The 14,258-nt window shown below is 41.4% G+C and overlaps 1 protein-coding gene across 1 annotated transcript in view; it reads left to right on the top strand.

Annotated features, from left to right (window-relative positions):
* TDRD3 (tudor domain containing 3) overlaps positions 1-14,258 on the top strand; it is a 131,687-nt gene that overhangs the window by 825 nt on the left and 116,604 nt on the right. The window contains exons 2-3 of the mRNA XM_085859613.1: positions 2,155-2,239; positions 8,894-8,959. Coding sequence (XP_085715739.1) covers positions 2,155-2,239; positions 8,894-8,959 — 151 coding nt within the window. The remainder of the gene's footprint in view (positions 1-2,154; positions 2,240-8,893; positions 8,960-14,258) is intronic.

Genomic DNA, 14,258 nt, shown 5'->3' with positions numbered 1-14,258 from the left:
TAGGGTGGTGACTTGGGATCCGGGGGTCCTGAGTTCAAGCCCCGTCGGCTGCTGAATTAATTCACCAGGAGGTTGACTCAGCCTGTCATCCTTCCGAGGTCGGCGAAATGAGTACCAGTTCCAGTGTGTGTACTCGTAGAGGGGCACTGCATCAGCGACACAGTTGCGCTTCAAGAAATGACAGCTACCCCGGCAGCTAAGCTGCCATACGACCACCACCAGGTGAAGAATGAAGAAGGAATGAGTAACGAATGAAAACACCTTCACCTTTTGACGAGACCCTCCCTCTCAAAGACCTCACATTCACCCCACGTGTATTGAATCTCACATCCACATCCAAGTTGTTCCCAGTCCTGCCAACATCCCTCTACCCCTCTATCTCCATAACTTCCAGGTACCTATCTAATTCCAATTCAAACTTATCTCCTGTTTCTGCTGCCACGACCTTTCCAGGGAGACCGTTCCATGCATCAACTACTCTCTGAGTGAAACCTCCTCTGCCTTACAACAGCTTTAAGCTTCATTCTCTATATGCTGTAGCAGAATACATTATAACGTCTCATATTGGTGCAGTGCACATTGTGAAGATGTATAACTGTATTTATTTGAACGTATAACAAATACTGTAATGTATATATATATATATATATATATATATATATATATATATATATATATATATATATATATATATATATATGTAGAGCCTGGTGTTGACTTAGCGGTTAGGGAAGTGGCTTGGGATCCTAGGGTCCTGAGTTCATTCCGCGTTGGCCGCTGAATTAATACACCAGGGGGTTGACTCAGCCTGTCATCCTTCTGAGGTCGGCGAAATGAGTACCAGTGTACTGGGATAATTGAGCCATTCGAGTATCCTGTGTCGGAGTGGCGACCCGTCCAGGATTGTGCCCAATAGCCCAGCAAACTGCTTCGGCAGCACCGACACTCTCTGTACAGTGTATGGTTCCAATTATGTATATGCACAGTATATTTGTTGATGCAAATGTTGTGCTTTGTTAACCTTCATCGACATTTAATTAAACGTACCATGTTATTTTATTTATATACAGAATATGAGTATACCCACTCACCATGGGAGTGATTAAAAAAAGGGTCGTTTTGTTCTCTTTTTTTTTGAGTTATATAGATGACAGGGGATCTAGGCTTGGGTCCGTTAGTCAATTGGGGGGATGTGATGAGCATATAATGCCTCCAGAACATCTGGTTTCCTCCCTTTCAGTTTCGTGCTAAACAGCAATTGTGACTGTTTAAAATGGTAATCATACGTGTTTGGGGTTTACAATATTTTTTTACTTCTGGTAGGGGTGCCCCATGAAATGCTATTCACATACGTGAACACAGCGTTTGTCCAAGGAGGAAAAACCCCTTCTTTGGGGTGGGGTGGGGTGGGGGAAATGAAATCGCTTCAACCTCCATTGTGTGACCCTCTGTCATCCTATCAAGTTTGGTTAAGATTGGATAATTAACTACCGAATGCATTGTGGTCAAAAAAGACAGAGACAGACAGACAGACACCAAATTCTGTATTTTAGTATGATGTGGTCAGGTTCGTGGCCTTTTATAGCCTTTTCCAATGGAAATTGATGCCTTGCAAATTCATTAAATTAAAGATTGTGTGTGTGTTTTATAAGTATGATGTTTCTCCCTGTCGTAGTACAGTTTTCAACACCTTCTTTAACCACTTCTGCCAATTAAAAAAAAATTATACAATTAATGAAATTGGCAAATGCTATTACCAACATGGCAAGCAAGGCTAAGCTGACGCTTTAGGCATTAGCCCTTCATCAGCGTAAAAGAAGAGCATTAACTCTTTTTTTTGTTTGTTTGTTTTTTTGTTTTGAAATATTCCGATGAAGGGTTAGTGCTTGAAACGTTTGCTTCTCCTTTCTTCCCACGGCGGTTATATCATTCGTCAAACGTCCTGTTGATTTCATCCATCGTTCCACCATCCGCCGATGCAGATCAACGCGAGCCTTCAGAAGCAGGACTCCTCATGATGTGATACGTAGTCTTTAAAATTAAAAAATAGAAAGAAATTGTAACCAGGCTGCATGTTTTGATCTGGGGATGTTACAAGTTGATGCTTTTGAAGAGTGTGAGATCCATGTTTAATTGTTGACCTTTGTCCTGCAGGCACTTATCGCAGGCAGGCATTGAAGCTTGCAGCGCTGGGCAGAGTGATGCCACTGTTGAAAGCATTGTTGAAGCTGCATTATGTGTGAGTTATTGTTGGACGCAATTTTAATTGAGAGTTCACCTAACCCCGGTAAACTTTTTTTCCTCTCTCATATGTAGCATGCGACTGCTGGTTGCATCATTGTTGGGGGTGTGGCTGTGCAGCTGATGCAGTGCTCCCTGTAGGTTAGAGCAGGGTTTTTTTGGAATTTGTTCATGACTACGGTGATAACTCACCGCGTCGAAGGATGCCGTGGGATGTTTGACTCAACCAGCTAGTACGAGCAAACAGCTCCTCCACTTAACATTCGTCCGAGGGACGACATGCTTTGTAGTGCAAATAAGACTGTTTATAACAGGTCCAAGAATCAAACACAAACCAGACAGCTCAAAAGTGAGTGGACTACCTCTGCATCATTCCTGTCAGAACAGTGCCTTCAGAAAGTATTCACACATCTCGACTTTTGTCATATTTTGTTGTGTTACAGCCTGAATTTATAATCGATTAAATAAACCAGAGTTGGTGTCACAGCCACCCAATGCTCACCTATTTATACATTTATCGTTTTTAAAAGACTCCTCTAATAATTTATATTTTTTTATAAAGCATTGCAGTTCAGTCTGATCCAAATCATTTTAAAGCAATGTATGTATTTGTATATTGTAATCAGTAACAAGAGCGCAAGTGAGCACAATATACACCCGAACAAGAAGGTATATACAGAATTGTGCTACTACATGGAAAACAGAATCCTGGTTGCCATGGCAACCATTTTAGATGACAAGCGTATGTCACGACACGCCGTCTCCACAGTCTGTACCTATGTACCAAATATGAAACGTGAAAGTTGAAAACTTTGGGAGTTAGAGTGCAGACAGGAACGGACGGACGACCGGCATCACATAATATGCCCCGATATTATATATATATATATATATATATATATATATATATATATATATATATATATATATATATATATATATATATATATCGGATGTATAAAAAATAGTGTGGTAGATAAAAACATTAGAAATGAAAAAATAACTTGCACCAAAAACTTTAACATTCTCACGCTGATGCTGACGCTCACTCCGGGGGTATCACTATAGCTCTCTGTTCTTCGAACAGGCGAGCTAAAAATACAAAAATCATTTTTGTCACCGATCTACACAAAATACTCCACGATGACAAAGTAAAAACACGTTTTGAAAAATTTCTAACAAATCAATTAAAAAAGAAAACCTGAAATGTCTTCTATCAATAAGTACGTATTCGACCCCTTTGCTATGACACTCCAAATTGAGCTCAGGTGCATCCAGTTCCCTTTGTTCATCCTTGAGATGTCTCCACAACCTGATTGGGGTCTACCTGTGCAAGTTCAATTGATTGGACATGATTTAGAAGGAAACACACCTTTCTATATCAGGTCTCATCGTTGATAATGCATGCTAGAGCAGAAGCTCCAACATTAAGTCCAAGGAACTGTCCGTAGAACTCTGAGATAGAATTGAGAGGAGGCAAAGATGATGTTATTCTTTTCTCACCTGTGTTGCAAGTAGAGTGATCTGCTTTGTGATGCTTGAAAAGGCGGTGTATAACTGGAAATGCTGTTATTTCATCGGATGATGTTAAAATGGCAATGTTTAATGAAAAAGTATTGAACATAGCAAATGTTTTCTGAAAACGGGATTGAATGAGACTCATCATTAATATAAGTGAAGAAGAAGGAGATGAAGGAGGAACAATGAGAAACTGGATTGAATAATTGAAGAAGAAGATGATGGGGGAAGAGTTTTGTTTTTTAATGTTAATAAAATGTTTAATGAAAAAGTATTGAATATATCAAGTGTTTTCTGAATATAATCGACGTGGTAAATACACCTTCGTTGGGCATCACGTATGAAGCTTATCAAAATTGTGTTTGGTTCAAGTGATTATGATTGAAATGTTTATGGACTCACTCACTCATTGAATACGGATACTGCTCGATCGCATAAGCTTACCAGACCGAAAGTCCAGGTGAGCCAAAAAGGATTCCTGGGAGAGAACCCGTCCTCCACGCAGGGATAACCAGCGTCGCAAGTTGGCATTTGCAGTTTCGTCATGTGTGCCCATGTACCTATAAAAAATTTTTTTTGCCACAACCCTTCGACGGGAGTTCCCCGAATCCACCGTAGTTCGATTTCTTGAAATCTGTTAATCCGTTCTCATGTTATAACACGATAAGCAAACACCAGACAGACAGACAAGCCGGGAGGCGGCGATGGGTCGCCGAGCATGGAAACTATAAGATATAGAGCAAAATGGATGTCATATAGCGGATAGGGAATCACCTTAAGATTATGCATATCAAATATCATCCAGTTCCATCAACTGATAACTACTCGGTATCCATTTGAATGAAAAGTACCGAAAATGCGGTTTGAAATCGGAAATCCCCAAAGTTCGAGGGGGTGCTGTGGGTGAACAAAGATCTAAATCGAAAATCCGGCTCGATCGTTTGTGCACAATGTATTCTAGACGATTAGTGTGAATTTTCATGACCATCCGACCATAACCCTAGGAGTAGCATTTGGCGCGAAGGCACCTCCAGCTCTCGCATATTATCGATTTTTGCACTAATTGACCTTTGACCCCTGACCTAAGCGAAATCGGTCAATATGTCCTGAGTCCAATATGTCAATATGTCAATATGTCCCGAAATCGGTCAAAGTTGTAGTACTCATTGAGTACCATGAACCTGCAAAGTTTCATTCGTATCTGCACTCACCTGGTCGCTATGGGGCCTTCAATTTTCACGCATACCCTAATTGTCGGGGGCGCTGCGGGTAAAGTATTCCATATATCACAAAAACAGGACTATATTTGATAGAGCATCACCTGTAGATCATTCGTGCCAAATTTCATAACCCTATGTGAGATAATGGCTTTCGGAATTGATTTCGCGTGAACGGTACCGATTTTGAAGGTTTTTCGGTTGTTGCTAGGGAACCAAAGTGTCCCGAGCAACCATCACAATTTCCAAAGCACTAGGTCATGAGATGTACCTACCACCCGAGTTTGCTCGAAATCGGCCCACATTTACTACCAATTATGCTGATGACAAACGAACAAACATCCAAACAAACACAGAATTACTGACAATAAGGGTCACCTATTTCGGCGACCCAAACAGACAGACAGGCAGACAGACAGATAAGGCTCCTTTTATAATATAGATGTTCCCCAGGCCTTGGGGATACCAGGGTGTTCAAGAATAATTAATAAGTCACATGGTCTGTTCCCAATATTGAATTGAACAGAAATCTTTAAAAAATTATTTCTTTTGAACCACTTCATCAATCAACGTGAAACATGACAATTATGATCTAGTAGTCATGAGGAATATATGTTTTAAATTTCAACCTGCTCAGACTCATGGTCTGACAGCCACGATTATTTAATATTTTAAATCTGGGTTCAGGGACTTAAATCAAATTTGGTACAAGTATGTATAATGATGTAATGTAGGTGAAAGCATATCTGGCGACATCGCAACATTGGAGAGTGCCGTTCTAGTTATTTTGCATATTGCAGTTCAGTTACGTAGTTTCATTTTAATTAAAAAAAAAATTGTTCGTAGGTCTCATGTTCATAAATGGAGCTGCCACTCACACACATGGACATACTGATGAGCCAAACACTTAAAACAGCCACTGAGCTTGGAGGAAGTGCCATCACTTCCCGGAACATTTTTGCTACGAGCTACGTCAAAACAATGTCGCTTTTCTCAGCGCACTCAGTGGGGGCATTTCCTCAGGAGGAATTTCCTCCCCCCCCCATGGATTCCAACCAATGGGGTTTGTCAATGCTCTATCCTTTTTAAATGTAGAGCGTCAAGCAATTACGCAGCACGTATCATTTTTAAAATGTTTTGTATGACTCGGCCCAGACAGATTAAAATTTTGAGATTTTCTTTTGCATTTTACTGTTGCTTCGTTGGATTAAAAAAAAATCGAAAGTAATTTGGATATTTATTTTATCAAAAAAAAAAAAATTAAGGCTCATAGAAGAACAATTTTCTGACAGTGGGGCAACAGTTTGACTCAACAAGCAACATAATTAACAAACAGGAAGAGGAGATTGAGAAAGAGCTGCGAGGAGAAAAGCGGAGGAATCATTGTAACCTGCAAGAGGGTTGGGTTGGGTAAGGTATGGTTAATGTGAAAGGAAAAATCATGGGGAGGGGTGGTTGGGGATGACTTAAGATGGTGTGGCACCTGCATGCTTGTTGAAGTCCTTGAGGGAATATTTACATTGAACCGCTTCCGGAAGGCAGTTCCACAAATGGGTGGGTGTTTATCTTTATTTTGGGTGTTTCATCAGAAGGGAATTACTGGAGGAATGTGTACATCCTTGAAATGCTGGGGCAGGTTGGAGAACTGAGATAGCATTGCGAGGTTCATCGGAGGAGAGACGGTTAAAAAAACAAAAGAAGAGGCCACTGACTTGTCTGCAGTGTGAGAGCAACAGGCTGTGTGTGCTTCAACCTCATGGTGGAAGATTCCAAAAATGTTGAAAGATTTAGATTGCAATGGAACTGGGAGAGTCAGGTTATGATGCTGGTGCCCACCCCATAGTTTAAAACGGTACACCATTGAGCAGGGGACAAAAGCCGTGTGTGTGTGTGTGTGTGTGTGTGTGTGTGTGTGTGTGTGTGTGTGTGTGTGTGTGTGTGTGTGTGTGTGTGTGTGTGTGTGTGTGTGTGTGTGTGTGTGTGTGTGTGTGTGTGTGTATGTATGAATATATTTTTATATTTATATAATTTTTTGAGGAAAGACTTGGATTGACCGAGGATGCCCAGTCTGCACCTGGCTTTGGAGGCAAGCTTTCTTATGTGGCTGGCCCAGAAGAGGTCCTGGATGATGGTGAGACTGAGCCTCTTTCAGTGGCTGACCATGGAAAGAGAGAGGTGCGTTAGTTTGTTGATCTTTAAGGAGTGATAGGAAGAGAATGCGAGATATTACAGGATTAAAGGACATGTTCCACTATCAGACCAGCATCCAATCAATTCCCGATCATTAGAGAGCGATGCATTAATCGCTGCACGATACAATGAGAAGTCATTGGCAGAGGGTTTTCCAGAGCATTTGAGAGATCCTTTGGGTAGATGAGGAGACTGAGTCAACAAGTAATGTCTTCAGGTACTCCAACCTTCACGAGAAGAGGAGTGCATTCCACTGATATCAATGCATTGATTGTCTGAGTGGAGGAAGGGAGAAAGCCAAGTATGAAGATCGTGTTGCATGCCACAGGCAGTGAGCTTGACGAGCAGATCAGTAAGTCGGACTGTCACATTCCTGAGCGATGTCCAATGATACGGTCCTGACCTCTTGTTTGAGATTTTGGATATCTGTCCATTGCTGAGAAAGAAGCTTCAGAATTTCCAGAGTTGTGACTGGGATGGAATCTAAACTGATGGTCAGAGCTGTTCGACAATGTGGAACACCTGAGGTCGTCAGTGATGATACTGATGGATTCATTGATTTTGCATTTAATCGGAAGTTGTATTCATCTGCAGTTGAGAGGATCTGCTTTATTGCACCTTTCATGTGGATGAGAGTAACATGAGCTGACCTCCAGTTTGACAAAGGACACAAACTGAAGAAGAGGTCAAGAGCAGTTTTTGGGAACGCAGGCACTGATGACATCTGCTCCCATCGCTAGACGGAACCTTTTTACCTTCACCGGTGAGAAAGGCACAACACCAAGGAGCCGTACGTTGTATATGAAGCGGTAAGTTGGGGACAGAGTGGGATTGGTACCAGTATTCTGGATTTGGAGGCACGCGTGCACAGCTTCGCGATTGCAAGCATGTTCCTTTTTCATCGGAGAAGTCTCGTATACTTTATTATTATTATTATTATTATTTTTTATGTCGGCTCTATTGTATTTGAGTTATTTAAAAAAGTCCCCTTTCCTGAACCACTATTCTTTCCCCCTTCCCCATTTCCATCAGAACTTCAACAAACTACATTAATTTTCTTTATCACCACATTCACAGGGTTCAACATTAACTTTTTTTCAGCATGTCCATGGGACAGATGATGGGCTTCAGATTTTACCTGTCCCATCAACTATTACACCTGTTCGATTATTTGAACTGCAAACATCTTGGGTGATAACATCACAGCATATATCTTTGAAGTTGTCGCCGGTGCTTGGGGGTAGTCGGGTCGAAAAAGGTACTTGTAATCGCTGCTACTCACGACTGTGGCTTCACATGGAAAATAACACGTATCGAGGTTAAGATGTATCAAGTTTATTAAACTTTCGGGTGGTAAAGTTACCTGCCCAATGGACAGGTTTTATTGACGTTTTTCACTTCTTTGACAGACAAAATTGCCTGTCCCGTACAGTTGGACAGCTGTTAACGTCGATCCCTGATTATGATATTATTAATTCTGCCATGCAGTCACGATTGCAGAAGTTGGGTTTTATCATCATGCCCCACGACTTGGTAATAGAACAATGAGGAAGCTCGCATGTCACATTATTACTCTTCCACAGTATGATTGCGAAACGATGTACGGGTGACAGCCGTATTCAAGATCATGAATGTCAATGTGGATTTGCACAATTTCTGACTTTATTTATTTATTGTTGCTACTGCTGTTGAATTATTGTCATTGCTTTGCCATGTTTCCCTCCCAGCGTGATCTGCGTACCATTGGAGAGGGCTTTCTGCCAGAAGACCTGAATCGAGGCAAAGTTGTCAGGGTAAGACTTATATTTGACACTTCTTGAAGGTATTAAGGCATCTTTCTATTGCTCAAATTGGCTGTGCATATCTAGGAGAGGAGGAGGAGGAGATTGGGAACATACTCTGTGCAGAGCGTTGGTACTGCTTAAGCAGTCTCCTAACCCAAGCAAGATGAGGTTTGCCAGGCCAGCTTCATGTTTATGTGGTGTCAGGATATCTTCACTGGTACTCACCATCTTGCCTTTCTTGTCAAAATGTCAATATCCTGATGGCATCTCATTCATTCATTTCGTATTCAGTCTGTGCCTGCTGGTTGCATCATTGCGGAGAGCATGGCTGTGCGGCTGATGCGGTACCTGCCCCCCTGCAGGTTAGAGCAGGAATTTGGAACTTGGCCAGGGTGACAGCGATAGCTCGTTTACCCTTCAACGTCGTGCAACTAATGCTGGCAGATGGGACACTCAAGTTGATGTCCTTTCGAAAGACTGCACGCATTCATAAATCACCCCACCTGCAAGACACCAGCATGACAGTTCTATAGCTGGGCCGGGATTCAAACCATACCTGTGTGCGGGCAGTGTGCATACCTCGAGGTCTAGGCCATCCCGTCAGCCCAGTATCTCCTTAATATACAGTACATGACAGACTTGATTGGATTTGATTAACTTCGTTCATTGACAGACCTTTCGTTCATTGGCCTTGGTTGTGCCACAAGCAGATCATTTATTTCCCCAATTTCCTTGCAAGCCCACTGTTCAACGGCCTCAATTCGTCACACTGCAAGATTCCATAACATTGTTTCCAAATCCCTTGAATAAACTTTCACATTTTTCCATTCGATTATAAGTTTGTGAAATGAGATAAAGAAATAAAAGTTCATTGTGTGTGTGTGTGTGTGTGTGTGTGTGTGTGTGTGTGTGTGTGTGTGTGTGTGTGTGTGTTAGCGTTAGCAACTGTTTCACATAAACAGCCTTATTTGGACACCAAATGCGACATAGGTGTGTACATATTATGAACCACACCTTACTCACTACCATGATGTTGATAAAGCTTTCGACACTGTACCTGTAGAGACACACTGATACAAAGATTGTATCAGTTGGATCTAAAACTTTTTTTTTGGCAGACAAGCACGTGTTACAATCAACAACACCTTGTCATCATTTAAAAACCTCCCAAACGGTGTCCCGCAGGGAGCCGTCCCTTAATGTGGCAATCCTTACTTACGCAGTTGACCTTTCCACATATATATATATATATATATATATATATATATATATATATATATATATATATATATATATATATATATATATATATATATATATATATATATATATATATATATATATATATATATATATATATCTAACCATCCACATCTAACCATAAATATAACCACTCACTTACTCAATCAATACATATCATGATTCCAACACTGGCTCACCAGAATGAACGTCTTGCCAACTAAATCAGCAATTGCTCTCCTAACCACGGACAGACGTGAATCAAACTCTATGATCACAATATGCAACCAGCAGCTCCCCCAAAATGAAAACCCCAGAATATTTGGAATCGCACTTGACCCTCACATGACCTTCATTAAACACATGCAACAAACTACATATAGCTAAAGTCGACCAAAAACTCACCGTACTTAAACCATTAATCAATACCAAGTTTGGTCAACAAAAATACTCCCTAACCACAATTTACAAACAGTTTATCCAAACCACAATTAGCTATGCCAGCCCAAGTTGGATGCCACTACATCCAAAACAAACATGTTAAAACTTCAAATAATACAAAGCAAATCACTCAGAACCATCACAAGCTGCACCCAACTCACCGGCATGGATCATCTACACGCCAAAACAAAAATACCTCCCTCCAACAACACCTTGATATCAGAGGTACACACTTCCTTGATGCCACAAGAACACCCATGTCACCACTTATCCATTCACCTACCCTGTCTCAGACACAGAGATATCTCACCAGCAACTTCTGATAACATCTTTTACAACCTGTCCACTCCACCTTTAAACACAACATATCAGAAAAAACATTCCCAATTACATCACCACTATCGCTCTGCAACAACAGCACAACACCACAACAAGACATTACTCAACGAACCACACTCTGTGATACATAAATCTGAGCACCCCCACCCCCCTCTCTCTCTCGCTCTTTCAGAGGAACATTATCTAGACTTCATTTCGGTTCTCACCCCGCACTAAAAACCTATCGACACAAACTCTGCCCAACTCAGGACCCGTTCTGCCCATGCTGTCACCTTGAACTTCACACTCTACACCACTTTATTACAATTGGCTCTCAACTCTCACTACACAGACAACTATTTTAAACATTTCGACTGAATTTACGAAAGGTGCTTAGCAACCGTCTTGCTCACATACAACTAACCCTAAAACGGTGACAAAAACATTGTTGTACGCGCACAGCTAATCACCCGCCGACGAACTGCCCTATTTCTATCATCTTCTGCCTCTTGAGCTAATTCAAGCATTCCACTCTTAAACATGCTCTCGCTGATGTGTAAAAGTTTCTGTTATTTAAACGCTTGTGATTAGGTTTTGATCGCACATTAGATAACCACTCTTCCGCGATTGGTGATTAAGTTAGAACGGGTGATCATCGCATGATTAGCAAGTCTACACACGTCTAACTCTTAAACGCCTTTTGTAAATTTGGCCCTTCATCTTTACTCGATCTCTGGTGGGATCTGGTCAGAGTAGCCTGCTTCCATGGGACTGTGTGTGGCCTTCCAGTGAGGACACCTGGAGCTGATGATGATTATGATCATTCTGACCCAACTTCCCACTTGAGCTCGAGCTTGATTCTACTGGGCTGAACTTCAGTTTCTCTCACTTGTTAAACTCCGGTCAACTCTCTGCCCAAACTGATGCTTAACTCCATTCCACTCGGCTCTCTTCTCCTGCCCGACTACCGCATTAAACTCAAAGCAATTTCTCACGCTCCTTTGGTACTGGTTTTTAAAGGCTGGGGACTGTTGTGCCTTCCGCAGTGGTTGGAGCTACGGGTAAGAAGCCATTTGCCCCTTGGTGATGCTGAGCCGTGGGGAATACTAAAATTGAGTATGAAAAACAAACACACCAACAACATAGGGAGAAAGCTGTGGTATATTGTGGCTGGTCTAATCCTTACTATAATTTACGGATCGGTTTTTGTGTGTTTGTGTTTGTTTGTCGCGCGGTGACTCCTACAGTTCTGGGCCAATTAAATCCAGACTTGCTACAGAGGATCAGCAAAACCCCAATTACTGTATCGGGGTCTTTTAATCTTTGCTGGTGGTCTTGGAGGTGGGGGGGGGCAGGAGAGGGGGCTCAAATTGTCGATGTAAATGTTTATTGTGTAGCGACGCCTCCAGGTGGGGGAGGGAATTGGTTTTCACCACTTAACAGCACAGTATTCCTGTGCCCATGTTTTCCAGTGCAGTGAGGTGCTTTGAATTATAAGCAATAGGTATGTTTAAGCTTCATGCACATAACCCAGGTTATTTATTTATTTTACCTATGCAGAGCTGTCAGTTCCCTATACACTGCCCAAATAAAGGTATGAGTCCAAAGAAGGTGTTGCATGCTTGGAACAAGATCGCTTGTAGGGAGGGTACTCTGCTAGTTACCGCTACCATCGAAGGTGAAGGAGGTTATGTTTTCACCCGTTTGTCTGTTTGTTTTTATGCAGGATATCTCCAAAAGTTGTGTACAGATCTGGATGAAATTTTGAGGACATGTTCGGTGTGTGACAAGGACGAACTGATTAAATTTTGGTGAAGATCCGAATCCAGATCTGGCTATGAGAATTATTTAATTTTCAAGTGAATCTTCACCATTGAGAGATAGGGCCAAAAACGATATCGTATTGTATAGCATGATATTTCAAACATATATCAGGCCCGATATGTTCTCATGGATCAGGCATTGCGTGGTGGAGGTATTAGCTCGACCGAGTGCCCTTCTCGTCTATTTAAAATGTGAAAGCATCTCAATATCTTGATGAAAGCAACAGCTTAAAATACAATACATGTAAATTTTATTAACTCGTGTCCTCTATGTTATCATAATAAATGTTTGTTGAAAATTTGATGACAAAAGCTCAAATGGTAAATAAGTGAAGAATCGCAAAAGCAATTGCAAAACACGGTCTTCTCACGCTGATGTGTGGCAAATGGGCTTATAAGGGCTATTTATACTCACTGTGACTTTGTCCTTTGACATTTTAACCCAATTATTAATTAATCTTCTCCATATTCTCATAATAAAGGTTTGTTGAAATTTTTAATGACGAGCTCAAATGGCTAAAAAAATTAATTGTTATGGCCTCGACAGACAGACACACAGATGCATACACCCATGCACAGACGCACTCAACCCAATGGTTGGAAGAGGAGATGACCCACTCGAGGTTTAACAATCAATGAATAGTCCCAAGTGGGACACACTCTTCCCTCGAAGGAGAGTGGCTGTAGTTGCGGTGCGTTAGCTGATAAAATTGATTTTCAGTTTAATTCAATGGAAAATTATCACACTGCACGCAACGATTTTGCTGCTGTGGTGGAAGCGTATGTTTGAGACGAACTCGAGCTTGCTGATTCTGAATCTGAAGTCAGAATTTTCTCATCGCATCAGGATTTTGAGTTATACATATGGACCGGTTGCAGTAGCTTGCCCTGGTGGGTGATTTTGAGTGATCGGCTTTAGTTGGGGTGCATCAGGTGAGAAAATTGATTTTCAGTTTAATTCAATGTAAAATTATCATCGTTGTACGTGATATTTACGCAATTACATTTTAAGTTAATTATCTTACCACCTGGGTGGAAATTGAAAAAAGGGGCTCCATTAGTTTTTGCACATTGCCGGCATGAATCATCATGTCTAGTTTCAAAATTATCTGTTGAGCTGCCTCGGAAGAGTAGGGTAAAAAACAAAAAAAAATTGTGAATGGACTTACTGACATCGTTATGGTTTAAGAGAGTGTCGACGAGCTAAAAAAGATCACAATAAAACTGAGCACAACACTTACCAAAGCAACAAATTAAGTAGATGTCGAGCCTTCGATACCATCTCCATCCATTGGGACCATACTCTGTGTAGAGAGTTGGTGCTGCCTAAGCAGTCTCCTTGGCTATTGGGCACAATCTTGGACGGGTGACCACTCTGACGCAGGATACCAGCAAGCTGGCAATCATTTTGCCGACCTCGGAAGGATGACAGGCAGAGTCAACCCCCACCTGGTATTAATTCAACAGCCGAGTGGGATTTGAACTCA

The sequence above is a fragment of the Eptatretus burgeri genome, chromosome 16 (genome assembly GCF_056783735.1).
Source record: "Eptatretus burgeri isolate ZD-2024b chromosome 16, Ebu_testis_v1, whole genome shotgun sequence".
NCBI classification, from domain to species: Eukaryota; Metazoa; Chordata; class Myxini; order Myxiniformes; family Myxinidae; genus Eptatretus; species Eptatretus burgeri.
The sequence above is the reverse complement of the archived record's forward strand: the minus strand, read 5'-3'. Positions and strand labels throughout refer to the sequence as shown.